Here is a 19,522-nt window from a genome sequence, read left to right as displayed (position 1 = left end):
CAACTGTATAATGTACATTGCTCATGTTTCTTGGCCCAAGCAAGTCTCTTCTAATTATTGGTGTCCTTTAGTAGTAGTTTCTTTGCAGAAATTTGACCATGAAGGCCTGATTCACACAGTCTCCTCTGAACAGTTGATGTTGAGATGTGTCTGTTACTTGAACTCTGTGAAGCATTTATTTGGGCTGCAATTTCTGAGGCTGGAAACTCTAATGAACTTATTCTCTGCAGCAGAAGTAACTCTGGGTCTTCCTTTCCTGTGGCGGTCCTCATGAGAGCCAGTTTCATCATAGCGCTTGATGGTTTTTGCGACTGCACTTGAAGAAACTTTCAAAGTTCTTGAAATTTTCTGGATTGACTGACCTTCATGTCTTCAAGTAATGATGAACTGTCGTTTCTCTTTGCTTATTTGAGCTGTTCTTGCCATAATATGGACTTGGTCTTTTACCAAATAGGATTATCTTCTGAATACCATCCATACCTTGTCACAACACAACTGATTGGCTCAAACACATTAAGAAGAAATAAATCCACAAATGAACTTTTAACAAGGCACGGTTAATTTACATGTATTCCAGGTGACTACCCCATGAAGCTGATTGAGAAAATACCAAGAGTGCAATGCTGTCATTAAGGCAAAGGGTGTCTACTTTGAAGAAACTCAAATATAAAATATATTTTGATTTGTTTAACACTTTTTTGGATAATACATGATTCCATTTGTGTTATTTCATAGTTTTACTGTCTTCACTATTATTCTAAAATGTATAAAATTGTAAAATAAAGAAAAACCCTTGAATGAGTAGATGTGTCCAAACTTTTGACTGGTACTGTATGTGATCAGGAGACAGTGATAAGTGACAGTGTTTCCATGGTGACCCATCATCAGACACATGCTAAACAGACAGCCTACTCCACTGTTGAAGTGTTTACATCAATGATAGTGCTACTACATCAGCATTACTATCAACCTAGACCAGCATTACTATCAACCTAGACCAGCATTACTATCAACCTAGACCAGCATTACTATCAACCTACACCAGCATTACTATCAACCTAGACCAGCATTACTATCAACCTACATCAGCATTACTATCAACCTACACCAGCATTACTATCAACCTAGACCAGCATTACTATCAACCTACATCAGCATTACTATCAACCTAGACCAGCATTACTATCAACCTACACCAGCATTACTATCAACCTAGACCAGCATTACTATCAACCTACATCAGCATTACTATCAACCTAGACCAGCATTACTATCAACCTAAACCAGCATTACTATCAACCTAGACCAGCATTACTATCAACCTAAACCAGCATTACTATCAACCTAGACCAGCATTACTATCAACCTACACCAGCATTACTATCAACCTAGACCAGCATTACTATCAACCTACATCAGCATTACTATCAACCTAGACCAGCATTACTATCAACCTAAACCAGCATTACTATCAACCTAGACCAGCATTACTATCAACCTACACCAGCATTACTATCAACCTAGACCAGCATGACTATCAACCTAGACCAGCATTATTATCAACCTACACCAGCATTACTATCAACCTAGACCAGCATGACTATCAACCTAGACCAGCATTACTATCAACCTAGACCAGCATTATTATCAACCTACACCAGCATTACTATCAACCCAAACCGGCATTACTATCAACCTAAACCAGCATTACTATCAACCTGGACCAGCATTACTATCAACCCAAGGGGCGGCAGGGTAGCCTAGTGGATAGAGCGTTGGACTAGTAACTGGAAGGTTGCAAGTTCAAACCCCCGAGCTCACAAGGTACAAATCTGTCGTTCTGCCCCTGAACAGGCAGTTAACCCACTGTTCCTAGGCCGTCATTGAAAATAAGAATTTGTTCTTAACTGACTTGCCTGGTTAAATAAAGGTTAAATAAAAGTTAAATAAAGGTAAAAAACAAACAAAAATTACTATCAACCTACACCAGCATTACTATCAACCTACACCAACATTACTATCAACCTACACCAGCATTACTATCAACCTAGACCAGCATTACTATCAACCTACATCAGCATTACTATCAACCTAGACCAGCATTACAATCAACCTAAACCAGCATTACTATCAACCTAGACCAGCATTACTATCAACCTAAACCAGCATTACTATCAACCTAGACCAGCATTACTATCAACCTACACCAGCATTACTATCAACCTAGACCAGCATTACTATCAACCTACATCAGCATTACTATCAACCTAGACCAGCATTACTATCAACCTAGACCAGCATTACTATCAACCTACACCAGCATTACTATCAACCTACACCAGCATTACTATCAACCTACACCAGCATTACTATCAACCTACACCAACATTACTATCAACCTACACCAGCATTACTATCAACCTACACCAGCATTACTATCAACCTACACCAGTACTATCAACCTACACCAGCATTACTATCAACCTACACCAGCATTACTATCAACCTAGACTAGCATTACTATCAACCTAAACCAGCATTACTATCAACCTAAACCAGCATTACTATCAACCTACACCAGCATTACTATCAACCTAGACCAGCATTACTATCAACCTAAACCAGCATTACTATCAACCTAGACCAGCATTACTATCAACCTAAACCAGCATTACTATCAACCTACACTAGCATTACTATCAACCTACACCAGCATTACTATCAACCTACACCAGCATTACTATCAACCTACACCAACATTACTATCAACCTACACCAGCATTACTATCAACCTACACCAACATTACTATCAACCTACACCAGCATTACTATCAACCTACACCAGCATTACTATCAACCTAGACCAGCATTACTATCAACCTAGACCAGCATTACTATCAACCTACACCAGCATTACTATCAACCTACACCAGCATTACTATCAGCCTACACATAGCATTACTATCAACCTAAACCAGCATTACTATCAACCTAAACCAGCATTACTATCAACCTAAACCAGCATTACTATCAACCTAAACCAGCATTACTATCAACCTACACCAGCATTACGATCAACCCAAACCGGCATTACTATCAACCTAAACCAGCATTACTATCAACCTAAACCAGCATTACTATCAACCTAAACCAGCATTACTATCAACCTACACCAGCATTACTATCAACCTAAACCAGCATTACTATCAACCTACACCAGCATTACTATCAACCTACACCAGCATTACTATCAACCTAAACCAGCATTACTATCAACCTACACCAGCATTACTATCAACCTAAACCAGCATTACTATCAACCTACACCAGCATTACTATCAACCTAAACCAGCATTACTATCAACCTACACTAGCATTACTATCAACCTAGAACAGCATTACTATCAACCTACACCAGCATTACTATCAACCAAAACCAGCATTACTATCAACCTACACCAACATTACTATCAACCTACCCCCACATTACTATCAACCTACACCAGCATTACTATCAACCTACACCAGCATTACTATCAACCTAAACCAGCACACACACTTGATCTTTAAGTGGGTGTTTAAAATATTTTAGTGTGTGTCTTACTCTCCTGTAGCTGTGTGTGTGTGTGTGTGTGTGTGTGTGTGTGTGTGTGTGTGTGTGTGTGTGTGTGTGTGTGTGTGTGTGTGTGTGTGTGTGTGTGTGTGTGTGTGTGTGTGTGTGTGTGTGTGTGTGTGTGTGTGTGTGTGTGTGTGTGTGTGTGTGTGTGTGTGTGTGTGTGTGTGTGTGTGTGTGTGTGTGTGTGTGTGTGTGTGTGTAGTCTAGCCCAAACGCCTATTTGTGTCCAAAATTATTTCTACAGGTGGCTGGGTTCCCATTATTCGCCTACCTTTGTGCATGCCGGTGTATTTGTCCTTTATCACCGTCAGCTCGTAGATCTTCCCGAACTGTTCAAAGATCGGTTTGAGGTCCTTCTCCTCTAGATTCCGAGGAATCTGCCCCACGAACAGCTTGATCGCGTCGGCTTCCTTCATCGGGAGACAGCGGGGAGAACGACAGGCGCTCTGCGGGGTTCGAGGTGAGAAGAGCGCGGTGAGTGCGAGCAGAGTCGTGGTCCTCTGGAGAGGAGCGACCAGAGTTGGAGGGTGTTGGAGGAGAGAAGGAAAAGGAGATGGACATAAAAACAAGATATGTAAATGTGTTATTTTCTTTTTTAACAATATAGGATAATCATTGATTAATTGAATAAAACCAAATCAATATTTTTGGATGAATTATCATATCTTTACCATATTAGCCTATTGACACAGACAATGGCACTTGCGCCTCTCATAAAAACAATTATGCAAATGATGATCAGCCAATCAAAAACTAATTAAGACATTTAAATTGCAATAAAACAGAAATTAAAATGAAATATCCATAAAAGTGATATATTACCTTTAGGACGTGAGAGTGTTCGGAGCCCCTGGGGAAAGGAAAAGATATGGTTTAGACGGTAGATGAGCGCTGTAGAACGGCTGTGAGCGGTTTCTTTGTTTGGCCAGCTGTAGGTTACATACACTCACTGGATGTCAACGTATGGGGGCTCATCTCTTTGTCCGCCCCGGCTCAACATACACACAAAACACACATAAAACACATGCGCACAAAAACACAATGTGGAGCCTTGGTTTTAAAAATCCTACCGATTTCAAGAGATCCTTCACTCCACGTTGAAAAATAATCCCGAGAGTAATTTGAGATGATTTTGTTTATTTTAACCACGTTTTACCGTGGCGTTGTTGTCTTCAGTGCGCGTCTCCTGTTATCCTCCCTCCGGGAATAGTAGGCTCAATGCGATTCGTTCTCCGCTCTTTGTGCCAATCGCTCCCTCTCCCGATTTCGAATCCGTAACAGATCAGTGGAGTTGCTGCTCCGGTTAAGGTCTCACGTCTTGGCAAGCGATCATCAGATCACATATCCCCAACCCGGTGCCTTGGTGATCCGTTATTTGCTATATCCTCTCGTCACGACTCTTGGCAAATCCGGTAAAGCCAGTCAGTCACTCTCTGAGTACTGCCCTGCCTGTTAGAATACTCAAATTTCTGCAATAATTAGGCTACAAGGCTATATTCTTAAAAACTATTTCTGCAGCAGCCAGCTATTGATAAATCCAGCAGTCCATTTATATAAACATTTAAGGGCTAACACATATATTAAAATATACTTATTAATATCTAACGTTTCCCTCCCGCGCTACCCCTCTTTTCCCTCAGTGTATAGGCTACCGTAGCGTTTGACGTCGTCTACCGGTGTCTCCCTCTCTCTCTATCCTGCCCTCCCTCCCCCTCTCCCTCGAGCGGTTGACAGGCTGTGACGTAAAAGGCAGGGACCGTCAAAAACTCTACTCCAACCTTAAAAAGAAAACCCATTTTATCTTTCGTAGACGTAGCCTACACCTTTTATCCCTGAAAGTAGCACATAGGGAACACTGTGGAATATATATGGACAGCTATTTCACTTATCAAAACCAGGATTAGTTGACAATTTGTATAAGCGTTTTCAAACAAGCTCTTTGACTATGTCTACGTTAGTGTCCAGTGTGTGAGTGCTCGTGGACGGTGCCTGAAGTTCTGGAACGCCGTGCTGTCTATTGTTCTGGCCGCGAGCTCTGGCCGTGGTGCTGAAGCCTGCCATACTACCAGCGCGCGCGAGCGGCGTCATGACTACAGCTGCGCACACAACACACACACGCCAGCCTTGAGGTTGCCCTAACCAGTTCTCTTCTGCGTGTTGAACAAACGCTAAATTCGTAATCATATCCATAATGTACACAAATAGGCTAGCCTAATGTGCGAGAGAAAGGGGAGAGAGCGAAAATAGAGAAGGGGATAGGCCCATACTACAGACTACACTGATCTAACAGTATGGGTTAACCTACAATAATACACCGTCGTTTCAGCCTAGTGAGGGAGGGATCCTCACCGCTCTGATACAGAAAGGCACAGCAGACCTCACCTGTCCATGGTCCTGAACCAAGATATTTACAACCTTCATCAAACTATGAAGCTTTTTAACTCATCTTTATTGCTGGTGGGGTTCTCTTTGGTCTCTTTCCGGTGTGTGTTTGTTTTCTTCTTCTGCCACCCCCTCGCGCTTGAGGAGAGGATTCAGAGAGTTCAGGGTAATTTACTCTGAAAGGTCACCATCTGCCTCCCACCACCTCATGCCCCCCTCTCCCCGCCTACTGCCCCCCACCGTTATACATCGTCCGTTCACACACGCGGGGTCTATACCCGGAACAATCCGCTGGACGGGCACGCGCGGCCTACCACCGGGATCTACACCGTATCACTCACTGAGCGTAGCTGTAGGCAACAGCACGAGCATGCATGAGGGAACTGATGTTGAGGGAACTGATGTTGGGGCCTCTTTCATGGTGGTGTCAGAACTGGGGCTTTTCGGTTTCTCTTTCGTCTGTGGAGTAGGCCTAGGGCTAGAATAGGGCGAAATGGCCCCCTATAGACCTGGATTTATGGTCAGGTTAGCATTTACACCCAGAATGAAGTCGTTTGTTTCGTAGAGGAAACGTTAGATCCATGAAGTCATATTAAGCTTACTTGAGTTATTATCACAACACAACCTAGTCTATTCTGAACAAGGGAAGACAAGTTGACTACAGCTTTACAAGCACACAATACCGCCACCTGGCCACTGTTGATGATATGAAGGTCTACTTAATTACAATGTACTGTAGGTCTCAGTACACATCTAGGCCTGCTAATTGGGGGAAAGAAAAGTGCAGCACAAAATAGAAAAAGGCGAACTATTTTCTGGTTTCAGTTTTTATTTCAGATTAAGTTTGTGATAGCATTTTCCACACACTCTTTTGCCTTTTTCAAAATAATACAAAATCCATATACTTCTACACAATAACTTCTGATCATAAACTCTGACACGGTAGCAACAGAGGGAATTTGCTACAGCTCCTATTTAAGAAAAATAATAAATTACATGTATTTTTTATAATAGATAAATTACTATCCTTTTTTCAGACTTTTTAATATAAAACTTTTTGTTTCTACTAAAAACGATATAAAACATGAAAATGACATTCACAGATAGACTCACACAACAATACACCCATGGCTGCGTGCTCACACAAATAAACACAAATAGGCAACTTCACAGAGACAGGAAGACAAACACACACACAACACACACCATCTAAGGGTAGCAAAATATAATTTGTTCTTCTTAATATGATGACTGAAAAATATGAATAGTTTATATGAATATATGCATACAGTTAACATGTACAGTACGCCTAAAATTCTAATCATACCACAATATAGGAGATATTTATGTATATGTATATTAAGTATATGTTCACACAGAAATATAGACATACAAATGTAATATTGACTGACAAATATACACATCGTTCACCCGTGGAGTGTGTGTGTGTGTGTCTGTATGCTGTAGACAGAACATGTTACAACTATGTCAAGGCATAGGGGCAATGTCCGTTAAAAAGAGCTTTGTTTAAGTCCAAGACAGAACCCTTTTAAACATTTTCAGTAAAAACACAAATTAGTCAGGGAGATGTTACTTGCTCCTTTGGAAGTTAAAGGCCCAGTGCACTCAAAAACGTGATTCTGCTGTGTTTTATATATCCTTCCACACTATGAGTTTGGAATAATACTGTGAAATTGTGAAAATTATGATAATGCCATTTTAGTGTAAGAGCTGTTTGAAAAGACCGCCTGAAATTTCTCCCTGTTTTGGTGGGATGAAGTTTTGGTCTGCATGGTGACATCACCAGTTAGTTAAGCGACTAAAAAGAGAAATAGTTTCAAACCTCTCTGCCAATAACAGCTACAGTAGTTTTCAGTTTCCTAGCAAAATTCTTGCTTGAGAAATTGCTCTTTGCTAAGAAGTTATTTAGTTTCTTTTTGACCATTTGAATTGAAAACAGTCACAGTAGGGTACTTCATTGTTACCCAGAAAGGATTTGATATGGAGATAAAAACAGCTGAATTGAACTCTTAGACACAGCTTTGCATATTGTGGCAAATGCATTTCTGAAAATGAATGCATAAATGAATACAATGTTATTTCAATACCTACCATTCTTGAACGTATTGATGGGTCAGATGATACAAATGTCTCAGGTAGTGGTATATTTTCTGTTGATGATGCTGTATAAACACTGAGGAGACATTTCAAATCGTTTTTTGGCATATAGAACACAAACATAGAAAACATACATCATAGACTTACACTGCTGTTGGGTTATACCTTCTGGGTCCCATCTATCCATACTAGCATACTACATAGTATGCATGGACAATACTTCACCTCACACTAAGTAGTATGCAAGTTTGGCTACTGGGACAGAGCTCTGGACCCAGGTCCTGGGTGTACATACATCATCCACAGCATCTCTCAGCCATAGAAACAGAAAGAGTGGACATAGAAATCAGATATGTTCCATATTATGGAGCTCTGTACAATGTCATTGGCACATTTTTTTGCATATGCAGATAACCCATCAAATGTAAGAAATGTAGTAAGTAACAAATTAACTCACATTCCAAAATATCCCTTCTATAACGGCTGTACATCTGGCCCAGAACACAATTCAATCCCCACTTTATGTGGTAATATATCAACTCCATTTCTATGGTCTGATCATTTCTATGGTAACCTGCGCTTTGACTTCTAACCCCTTAAACCCTGACCCCTGGCTGATCTCGGCTCGAAGCCTGTTATTGGCTGGTCAGTGCCTCTTGGCCCGCTGAGCACTCTGGGTACATGAGGCGCAGCAGGCAGTCTTGTAGTAGGAGTAGACACACAGTCTGGCCTGAACCACCATCACACAGTTATGACGCAGGTCCCTGCAGTTCTCATCTACAGAGAGAATAGAGCAGAGCAGAGGAGAGAGTGGAGGGGAGGAGAGGAGAGGGAAGAGGGGAGGAAGAGAGGGGGAGAGGGAAGAGGAGGAGAGGAGAGAGGGAAGAGAGGGGGGAGGAAGAGAGGGGAGAGGGAAGAGGAGGGGAGGAAGAGAGGGGGAGAGGGAAGAGGAGGGAGAGGAGAGAGGGAAGAGTGGAGGAAGAGAGGGGGAGAGGGAAGGGGAGGAGAGGGAAGAGTGGAGGGGAGGAGAGGGAAGAGTGGAGGGGAGGAAAGAGGGGGAGAGGGGAGAGTGGATGGGAGGAGAGGGAGAGAGGGGAGGGGAGGAAGAGAGGGAAGAGTGGAGGGGAGGAAGAGAGGGGAGAGGGAAGAGGAGGAGAGGAGAGAGGGAAGAGAGGGGGAGGAAGAGAGGGGGAGAGGGAAGAGAAGGGGAGGAAGAGAGGGGGAGAGGGAAGAGGAGGAGAGGAGAGAGGGAAGAGTGGAGGGGAGGAAGAGAGGGGGAGAGGGAAGGGGAGGAGAGGGAAGAGTGGAGGGGAGGAGAGGGAAGAGTGGAGGGGAGGAAGAGAGGGGGAGAGGGGAGAGTGGATGGGAGGAGAGGGAGAGAGGGGAGGGGAGGAAGAGAGGGAAGAGTGGAGGGGAGGAAGAGAGGGAGAGGGAAGAGGAGGAGAGGGGAGAGGGACATGTGGAGGGGAGGAGAGGGAAGAGGAGGAGAGGGTAGAGTGGAGGGAAGGAAGAGGGGGAGGGAAGAGGATGAAGAGAGGGGGAGATGGAAGAGGAGGAGAGGGGAGAGGAGGAGAAGTAAGAGTGGAGGGGAGGAAGAGGGGAGAGGAGGAGAGGGGAGAGTGGAGGGGAGAAAGAGAGGGGGAGAGGGAAGAGGAGGAGAAGGAAGAGTGGAGGGGAGGAAGAGAGGGGGAGAGGAGGAGAGGGAAGAGTGGAGGGGAGGAGAGAGGGGGAGAGGGGAGAGGAGGAGAGGAGGAGAGGGAAGAGTGGAGGGGGGGAAGAGAGGGGGAGAGGGGAGAGGAGGAGAGGAGAGGGAGAAAGGGTTAGATTTCAAATCTCACAAGCATCACACACTCACACATACTGTACAGTGCCTTCATATAGTATTCACACCCCTTGACTTTTTCCACATTTTGTTGTTACATCCTGAATTTAAAATGGATTAAATTGAGATTTTGTGTCACTAATCTACACACAATACCCCATAATGTCAAAGTGGAATTATGTTTTTTACAAATATTTACAAATCAATAAAACATGAAAAGCTGAAATGTCTTGAGGCAATAAGTATTCAACCATTTTATGGCCTCAATAAGTTCAGGAGTAAAAATGTGCTGAACAAGTCACATAATAAGTTGCATGGACTCCCTCTGTGTGCAATAATGGTGTTAAACATGATTTTTAAATGACTATCTCATCTCTGTACCCCACACATACATGTATCTGTAAGGTCCCTCAGTCAAGCAGTGAATTCAACCACTAAAGCCAGGGAGGTTTTCCAATGCTTCGCAAAGAAGGGCACCGATTGGTAGATGGGTAAAAAATCAAGCAGACTTGAATGTCCCTTTGAGCATGATGAAGTTATTAATTACACTTTGGATGGTGTATCAATACACCCAGTCACTACAAAGATACAGGTGTCCTTCCTAACTCAGTTGCTGGAGAGGAAGGGAATCACTCAGGGATTTCACCTTGAGGCCAGTGGTGACATTAAAACATTAAAACAGTTAAATGGCTATGATAGGAGAAAACTGAGGATGGAGCAACAACATTGTAATTACTCCAGAATACATAAATGTAAATGTGAAAAGAAGGAAGCCTGTACAGAAAGAAAAAAATATACATTCTGTTTACAATAAGGCACTAAAGTAATACTGCAAAAAATATACATTCTGTTTACAATAAGGCACTAAAGTAATACTGCAAAAAATATACATTCTATTTACAATAAGGCACTAAAGTAATACTGCAAAAAATATACATTCTGTTTACAATAAGGCACTAAAGTAATACTGCAAAAAATATACATTCTGCTTACAAAAAGGCACTAAAGTAATACTGCAAAAAATATGGCAAAGATATGTTTTGGGTAAATTCAACACAACACATAATTGAGTACCACTCTCCATATATTCAATCATGTTGGTGGCTGCATCGTGTTATGGGTATGTTTGTCATCGGCAAGGCCTCGGGAGTTTTTTAGGATAAAAATAAAGTAAATAGAACAAAGCACAGGCAAAATCTTAAAGAAAAACCTGGTTCAGTCTGCTTTTCCACCAGACACTTGGAGATGAATTCAGGAAAAATATATACCTTTCAAGGCCAAATATACACTGGAGTTGCTTACCAAGACGATACGGAATGTTCCTGAGTGGCCTAGTTACAGTTTTGACTTAAATCGGTTTGAAAATCTATGGCAAGATTTGAAAATGGCTGTCTAGCAATGATCAACAACCGATTTGATAGAGCTTGAATAATTGTTTTAAGAATAAATGGGCAAATATTGTACAATCCAGTTGTGCAAAGCTCTTAGAGACTTACCCAGAAAGACTCAAAGGAGATTCCAACATGTGTAGACTCAGGGAGTTGAATACTTATCAAGACATATTAGTGTTTTATTTTCCATATATACAATTATTATTATTTATTTTTTGCAGTGACATTACAGAGTATTTGGTGTAAAGTCAATTTTAATTCCACTCTGTAACACCACATGTGGAAAAAGTATTTTCTGATGGCACTGTAAACATACAGTACACACACACACACACACAAATACACACACACAAATACACACACACAAATACACACACACACACACACACACACACACACACACACACACACACACACACACACACACACACACACACACACACACACACACACACACACACACACACACACACACACACACACACACACACACACACACACACACACACACCTGCGACCTGTGGACTGCAGGGTATGGTATTGCAGAGCTGCTCCTGGTCAGGTTTGTCTGTAGGGGAGCATTCTGGGCTGTGCTGTTTGTCAGGTGTGAGACACCGTACTTCTCTGATCTGTAGCCCCTTACCACAGGAACGAGAGCACTGAGGGAGAGAGATAGAAGAGGAAAAAGAGAGAGGAGGATGGTCAACATCTTTCTGGTGATCAACAACCAACTGCAATTCAAGGTCATAATTATGTTCTCTCTCCTCCTCTCCTTTCCTCCCTCTCTCCTCCTTCTCTCCTCTCCCCCCTCTATCCTCTCCTCCCTCCCTCTCTCCTCTTTATCTCCTCTCATCTCCTCATTCTCTCCTCTCCTCCCTCTCTCCTCTTTCTCTCCCTCTCTCCTCTTCTCTCCTCCTTCTCTCCTCCCCTCTCCTCTCCTCCCTCTCTCCTTTCCTCATTCTCTCCTCTCCTCCCTTTCTCCTCCCTCTCTCCTCTTTCTCTCCTCTCCTCTCCTCCTTCTCTCCTCCCTCTCTCTCTCTCCTCCCTCTCTCTCTCTCTCTCTCTCTCTCTCTCTCTCTCTCTCTCTCTCTCTCTCTCTCTCTCTCTCTCTCTCTCTCTCTCTCCTCTCCTCCCTCTCTCCTCTCCTCCCTCTCTCCTCTCCTCTCCTCCTTCTCTCCTCTCCTCCTCTTTCTCTCCTCTCCTCTCTCTCTCCCCTCCTCCCTCTCTCCTCTCCTCCTTCTCTCCTCTCCTCTCCTCCCTCTCTCCTCTCCTCCCTCTCTCCTCTCCTCTCCTCCTCTTTCTCTCCTCTCTCTCTCCCCTCCTCCCTCTCTCCTCTCCTCCCCTCTCCTCTCCTCCCCTCTCCTCTCCTCTCCTCTCCTCTCCTCTCCTCTCCTCTCCTCTCCTCTCCTCTCCCTCCTCTCCTCCTCTTTCTCTCCTCTCCTCTCTCTCTCCCCTCCTCCCTCTCTCCTCTCCTCTCTCCTCTCTCTCTCCCCTCCTCCCTCTCTCCTCTCCTCTCCTCCTTCTCTCCTCTTTCTCTCTCCTCTCCTCTCCTCTCCTCTCCTCTCCTCTCCTCTCCTCTCCTCTCCTCTCCTCTCCTCTCCTCTCCTCTCCTCTCCTCTCCTCTCCTCTCCTCCTTCTCTCCTCTTTCTCTCCTCTCCTCTCTCCTCTCCTCTCTCCTCCCTCTCTCACCGCGCTCCACTCCGTAGTAAACCACTGAGGCTGACATGCTTCCATCGCACACGTCTGCACCGAGGGAGGCTTTTCCAGCTGGGCACACTGGCTGATCGGTGCCACTTTGAAATCTGTCCCCATCTTCTCCACACAGATGATGTCCCTTCGCTGCGTTCCATTCCCACATGGAGCACTACACTGGAGGAGGGAAGAGAGGGAGGAGGGCGAGAAAAGAAGAGAGGAGTGAGAGGGAAGAGAGGCAGGAGAAGACAAAAGACGAGAGGGAAGAGAGGGAGAGAGGTGGAAAACATGACATTGTATCCTACTCATCTGCCATGACAGTACTATGCATTTCTTTTCATATGTAAATATCTATCCATCCATTCCAAAAAAATAAATATTGAATTGAAGTGACTGATTATATTGGTAACAGTATTGATCGATGGCTGCCACACCTCCTGCTCCTCTTACCTGACCCCAGGGGCTACTGTACCACATGTAGGTGGGAGCACACGGACCCCCGTTACACGCCTTCATGTCCGCCGGTTTGTCCCCCAAACACTCTCCTCCCTCTCTCCCTCCACGGGTCAGACACAACACCTCTCTCCTCTGAACACCTGGACCACACGGGGCTGAACACTGAGAGAGAGAGAGAGAGAGAGAGAGAGAGAGAGAGAGAGAGAGAGAGAGAGAGAGAGAGAGAGAGAGAGAGTACAGACTCAGTGAGCATAGCCTTGCTATTGAGAAAGGCCGCCGTAGGCAGACATGGCTCTCAAGAGAAGACAGGCAATGTGCTCACTGCCCACAAAATGAGGTGGAAACTGAGCTGCACTTCCTAACCTCCTGCCCAATGTATGACCATATTAGAGAGACATATTTCCCTCAGATTACACAGATCCACAAAGAATTCGAAAACTAATCCAATTTTGAAAAACTCCCATATCTACTGGGTGAAATTCCACAGTGTGCCATCACAGCAGCAAGATTTGTGACCTGTTGCCTCGAGAAAAGGGCAACCAGTGAAGAACAAACACCATTGTAAATACAACCCATATCTATGCTTATTTATTTTATCTTGTGTCCTTTACCATTTGTACATTGTTAAAACACTGTATATATATAATATGACATTTGTAATGTCTTTATTGTTTTGAAACTTCTGTATGTGTGATGTTTACTGTTAATTTTTATTGTTTATTTCACTTTATATATTCACTTCATATATTATCTACCTCACTTGCTTTGGCAATGTTAACACATGTTTCCCATGCCAATAAAGCCCTTGAATTGAATTGAATTGAGAGAGAGATGGGGGTATTCGAGAAGTTAGTGTATTGATTTAGAATGAGCATGTACTGTATGTGTGTCTGTGTCCCTATGTCTGTATGGCTGTGCGTGTGTGTGTGTGTGTGTGTGTGTGGGGGGGGGGGTACTCACAGTGTTGGACCAGCCAGTGAAGTACCAGTTGGTTACACAGGGCCCCATGTGACAGTCCTCACTTCCTTGTGGGCGGAGTCTGGTGTTACACTCCTTGTCATTCACCACGCTGCCATGGTCACTGACACAGCGGACATTACGAGTTCTCTTCCCAATGCCACAGTCCACTGAGCACTGTTGAGTTCAAATGAGAATGTTAGGAAAACCTACAACAGAACAAAGACATGGGAAAACAGGATGGATCGCAACCTATAGACGTCAACACACATTCTCATAAAATGTCAAACTAAACACACATACACCATTCCCCTGTGTGAATATTAACATACCCCCTGCCACACACACACTCACACACACACTTTCTATACTCACAGAGCTCCAGTCGGTGCCTATCTCCCAGTGTGAGCAGAGTCGTAGCTGGCAGGACTGGGTGAGGTCAGGTGGGGTTAGGTTGGAGCAGCGTTGTGGTTGAACCATGGTGGAACGGTTCCCAAAGCTCTGTCTGCACTGAAGCTGTCTCTGCTGTACTCCCATACCACAAGACACACTGCACTCTGACCATGAGCTGGCCTCGAAGCTACACATACACACACACAAACACACACAGAGATACACAGAGACACACACACAGAGACACACACACAGAGACACACAGAGACACACACAGAGAGACACACACAGACACACACAGAGAGACACACACAGACACACACAGACACACACAGACACACACAAAGAGACACACACAGAGAGACACACACAGAGAGACACACACAGACACACACAGAGAGACACACACAGAGAGACACACACAGACACACACAGAGAGACACACACAGACACACACAGAGACACACACACAGACACACACACAGAGACACACAGAGAGACACACACAGAGAGACACACACAGACACACACAGAGAGACACACACAGACACAACCAGAGACACACACACACACACACAGAGAGAGAGAAAAACACACAGACACACACACAGAGACACGCAGACACACACAGAGAGAAACACACACAGAGAGAAACACACACAGAGACACACAGAGACACACACAGAGAGACACACACAGACACACACAGAGAGACACACACAGACACACACAGACACACACAGACACACACAAAGAGACACACACAGAGAGACACACACAGAGAGACACACACAGAGAGACACACACAGACACACACAGAGAGACACACACAGACACACACAGAGAGACACACACACAGACACACACACAGAGACACACAGAGAGACACACACAGAGAGACACACACAGACACACACAGAGAGACACACACAGACACACACAGAGACACACACACACACACACAGAGAGAGAGAAAAACACACAGACACACACACAGAGACACGCAGACACACACAGAGAGAAACACACACAGAGAGAAACACACACAGAGACACACAGAGACACACAGAGAGAGAAACACACACAGACACACACACAGAGACACGCAGACACACACAGAGAGAAACACACAGAGACACACACACACAGAGAGAGACACACACAGAGACACATAGACACACAGAGACACACACAGACACACACAGACACACACAGAGAGAAACACACAGACACACAGAGAGAAACACACAGAGAAACACACACACAGAGAGACACACACAGACACACAGAGACACACACAGAGAGACACACACAGAGACACACAGAGACACACACGGAGAGGAGAGAGAGATGAGGAGAGGGTTAATACATATATACAATATACACATGATTATTGCTTATGGCTGTTCATAGATCCACACACTCACAATGCTGGGCAGGGGTGTGTGTTGCAGAGCTCCTCCTCAGGGGAGGGTCTTACTGCTGAGTCACACTTCCTGTCTGGGACTTCCTCGTCAGTATGGCGGTTAATACACAGGATCGCCCTGTACTGGGACCCTGAAACACATCACCATCACCATCACCATCAGTACCCTGTACTGGGACCCTGAAACACATCATCATCACCACCATCACCATCACCATCAGTACCCTGTACTGGGACCCTGAAACACATCATCCTCATCACCACCACCACCATCACCATCAGTACCCTGTACTGGGACCCTGAAACACATCACCATCACCACCATCACCATCAGTACCCTGTACTGGGACCCTGAAACACATCACCATCACCACCATCACCATCAGTACCCTGTACTGGGACCCTGAAACACATCATCCTCATCACCACCACCACCATCACCATCAGTACCCTGTACTGGGACCCTGAAACACATCACCATCACCACCATCACCATCAGTACCCTGTACTGGGACCCTGAAACACATCATCCTCACATCATCCTCATCACCACCACCACCATCATGATACCTGCTGTACCAGGAGCCTGGTAGGACATTTATAGGATGAATCTAGTTGATGATACCTGCTGTACCGGGAGCCTGGTAGGAAAGTTATAGGATGAATCTAGTTGATGATACCTGCTGTACCGGGAGCCTGGTAGGAAAGTTATAGGATGAATCTAGTTGATGATACCTGCTGTACCAGGAGCCTGGTAGGAAAGTTATAGGATGAATCTAGTTGATGATACCTGCTGTACCGGGAGCCTGGTAGGAAAGTTATAGGATGAATCTAGTTGATGATACCTGCTGTACCGGGAGCCTGGTAGGAAAGTTATAGGATGAATCTAGTTTATGATACCTGCTATACTGGGAGCCTGGTAGGAAATTTATAGGATGAATCTAGTTGATGATACCTGCTGTACCGGGAGCCTGGTAGGAAATTTATAGGATGAATCTAGTTGATGATACCTGCTGTACCAGGAGCCTGGTAGGAAATTTATAGGATGAATCTAGTTGATGATACCTGCTGTACCAGGAGCCTGGTAGGAAAGTTATAGGATGAATCTAGTTGATGATACCTGCTGTACCAGGAGCCTGGTAGGAAAGTTATAGGATGAATCTAGTTGATGATACCTGCTGTACCGGGAGCCTGGTAGGAAAGTTATAGGATGAATCTAGTTTATGATACCTGCTATACTGGGAGCCTGGTAGGAAATTTATAGGATGAATCTAGTTGATGATACCTGCTGTACCGGGAGCCTGGTAGGAAAGTTATAGGATGAATCTAGTTGATGATACCTGCTGTACCGGGAGCCTGGTAGGAAAGTTATAGGATGAATCTAGTTGATGATACCTGCTGTGCCGGGAGCCTGGTAGGAAAGTTATAGGATGAATCTAGTTGATGATACCTGCTGTACCGGGAGCCTGGTAGGACAGTTATAGGATGAATCTAGTTGATGATACCTGCTGTACCAGGAGCCTGGTAGGAAAGTTATAGGATGAATCTAGTTGATGATACCTGCTGTACAGGGAGCCTGGTAGGAAAGTTATAGGATGAATCTAGTTGATGATACCTGCTGTACCGGGAGCCTGGTAGGACAGTTATAGGATGAATCTAGTTGATGATACCTGCTGTACCGGGAGCCTGGTAGGACAGTTATAGGATGAATCTAGTTGATGATACCTGCTGTACCGGGAGCCTGGTAGGAAAGTTATAGGATGAATCTAGTTGATGATACCTGCTGTACCAGGAGCCTGGTAGGAAAGTTATAGGATGAATCTAGTTGATGATACCTGCTGTACAGGGAGCCTGGTAGGAAAGTTATAGGATGAATCTAGTTGATGATACCTGCTGTACAGGGAGCCTGGTAGGAAAGTTATAGGATGAATCTAGTTGATGATACCTGCTGTACCGGGAGCCTGGTAGGACAGTTATAGGATGAATCTAGTTGATGATACCTGCTGTACCGGGAGCCTGGTAGGAAAGTTATAGGATGAATCTAGTTGATGATACCTGCTGTACCGGGAGCCTGGTAGGAAAGTTATAGGATGAATCTAGTTGATGATACCTGCTGTACCGGGAGCCTGGTAGGAAAGTTATAGGATGAATCTAGTTGATGATACCTGCTGTACAGGGAGCCTGGTAGGAAAGTTATAGGATGAATCTAGTTGATGATACCTGCTGTACCGGGAGCCTGGTAGGAAAGTTATAGGATGAATCTAGTTGATGATACCTGCTGTACCAGGAGCCTGGTAGGAAAGTTATAGGATGAATCTAGTTGATGATACCTGCTGTACCGGGAGCCTGGTAGGAAAGTTATAGGATGGCGTTCGAGCTGATCACTTTTGTCAAGTCATTGACGAGGTCACCGCCTTTCAAAGTGTGTTTTCTTACTGGCATAAAAATGGTCAGACTTGATGCCTACATGTCAACTACATGACCTCTACAATCAATATATGTGATCAAAGGTCATGAAGTTTTGACTGCAGTGACTTCAATCTTCTGCAGTTGCTCCTCACCAGCAGCAGCCTTCAGTCATCTCCTGCATTGTGGGAGGCTCTATCGTCAACCAATTATTAGAGGGCTTTTGTTTGACCCACGCGAACGGGACCAAAGACGTGACTGAAACAGGAAGCAACTTTGCCGCATTCAAAGATGATCTATTATATTGACAAGTTAGTCGAGTGACCGCTCTAACAATGGAAATACTGTCCTTAATGATTTGAAGGCAGGCGAGATCAGGTGGGACCATTCTAGCCAATGAGAGGGCAGATATGCGTGTGAACAACAGGCACTAATGTGCATCCACTTATATTAGTACAATTGTAACAGCTTAAACATTATGAAACTTCTATTCTATTAAATAAGCCTCACTTAATTCGACAATCTCTCATAGACCTGATACAAAAAAGAGCTCATCTCGCGTGGACAGATTTTGGGTAGAGTAAATTCGATCGCTTCGCCTCGTCCTCTCTGCAGGGATTCATATGTATACAGTGGATATGTTCAAATGAATGTGATATTTGAGTCTCTCTCTCCCCAATTGATAGTACAATTTACACACGTATATTTAGAGTTTGTGATTGTGTGATATGGGGATCGACATGAAAAAGAAAAGCTTTTCTAAACAATGAACCCTGCCGTGTTTCACCGAGCCTTGCTGTTCCCCTTTCTGCTGTAGCATCCACACCTCCCCCGACCTCACTTCTCCACTTTCAGCTCCAGTC

General features: G+C 44.3%; 2 protein-coding genes across 6 annotated transcripts in view; both read right to left on the bottom strand.

The window, feature by feature from the left end:
- LOC123998190 (CUGBP Elav-like family member 3) overlaps positions 1-5,307 on the bottom strand; it is a 127,872-nt gene extending 122,565 nt beyond the window's left edge. For 2 of the 4 annotated variants that reach the window (XR_006832232.1, XM_046303204.1), the window contains exons 1-3: positions 4,687-5,307; positions 4,439-4,466; positions 3,888-4,116 (exon numbers count right to left, since the gene is read on the bottom strand). Coding sequence is in view for 3 of the 4 variants with exons in the window: in XM_046303204.1 (XP_046159160.1) it covers positions 3,888-4,032 (145 nt within the window). In the remaining variant the exon portion in view is untranslated. The remainder of the gene's footprint in view (positions 1-3,887; positions 4,117-4,438; positions 4,467-4,686) is intronic. The other 2 variants (XM_046303205.1, XM_046303206.1) reach the window with 2 other exon arrangements.
- Positions 5,308-6,807: 1,500 nt separating this feature from the next.
- Positions 6,808-19,522, bottom strand: part of LOC123998189 (ADAMTS-like protein 4) — a 100,822-nt gene continuing 88,107 nt past the window's right edge. For both annotated transcript variants that reach the window (XM_046303202.1, XM_046303203.1), the window contains exons 11-17: positions 16,255-16,384; positions 14,810-15,014; positions 14,438-14,611; positions 13,472-13,639; positions 13,019-13,198; positions 11,841-11,988; positions 6,808-8,893 (exon numbers count right to left, since the gene is read on the bottom strand). In XM_046303202.1, coding sequence (XP_046159158.1) covers positions 8,763-8,893; positions 11,841-11,988; positions 13,019-13,198; positions 13,472-13,639; positions 14,438-14,611; positions 14,810-15,014; positions 16,255-16,384 — 1,136 coding nt within the window. In that variant the 3' untranslated portion in view covers positions 6,808-8,762. The remainder of the gene's footprint in view (positions 8,894-11,840; positions 11,989-13,018; positions 13,199-13,471; positions 13,640-14,437; positions 14,612-14,809; positions 15,015-16,254; positions 16,385-19,522) is intronic.

The sequence above is a fragment of the Oncorhynchus gorbuscha genome, linkage group LG15, assembly GCF_021184085.1.
Source record: "Oncorhynchus gorbuscha isolate QuinsamMale2020 ecotype Even-year linkage group LG15, OgorEven_v1.0, whole genome shotgun sequence".
Lineage (NCBI taxonomy): Eukaryota > Metazoa > Chordata > Actinopteri > Salmoniformes > Salmonidae > Oncorhynchus > Oncorhynchus gorbuscha.
This window is presented reverse-complemented; position numbering and strand designations above follow the sequence as displayed.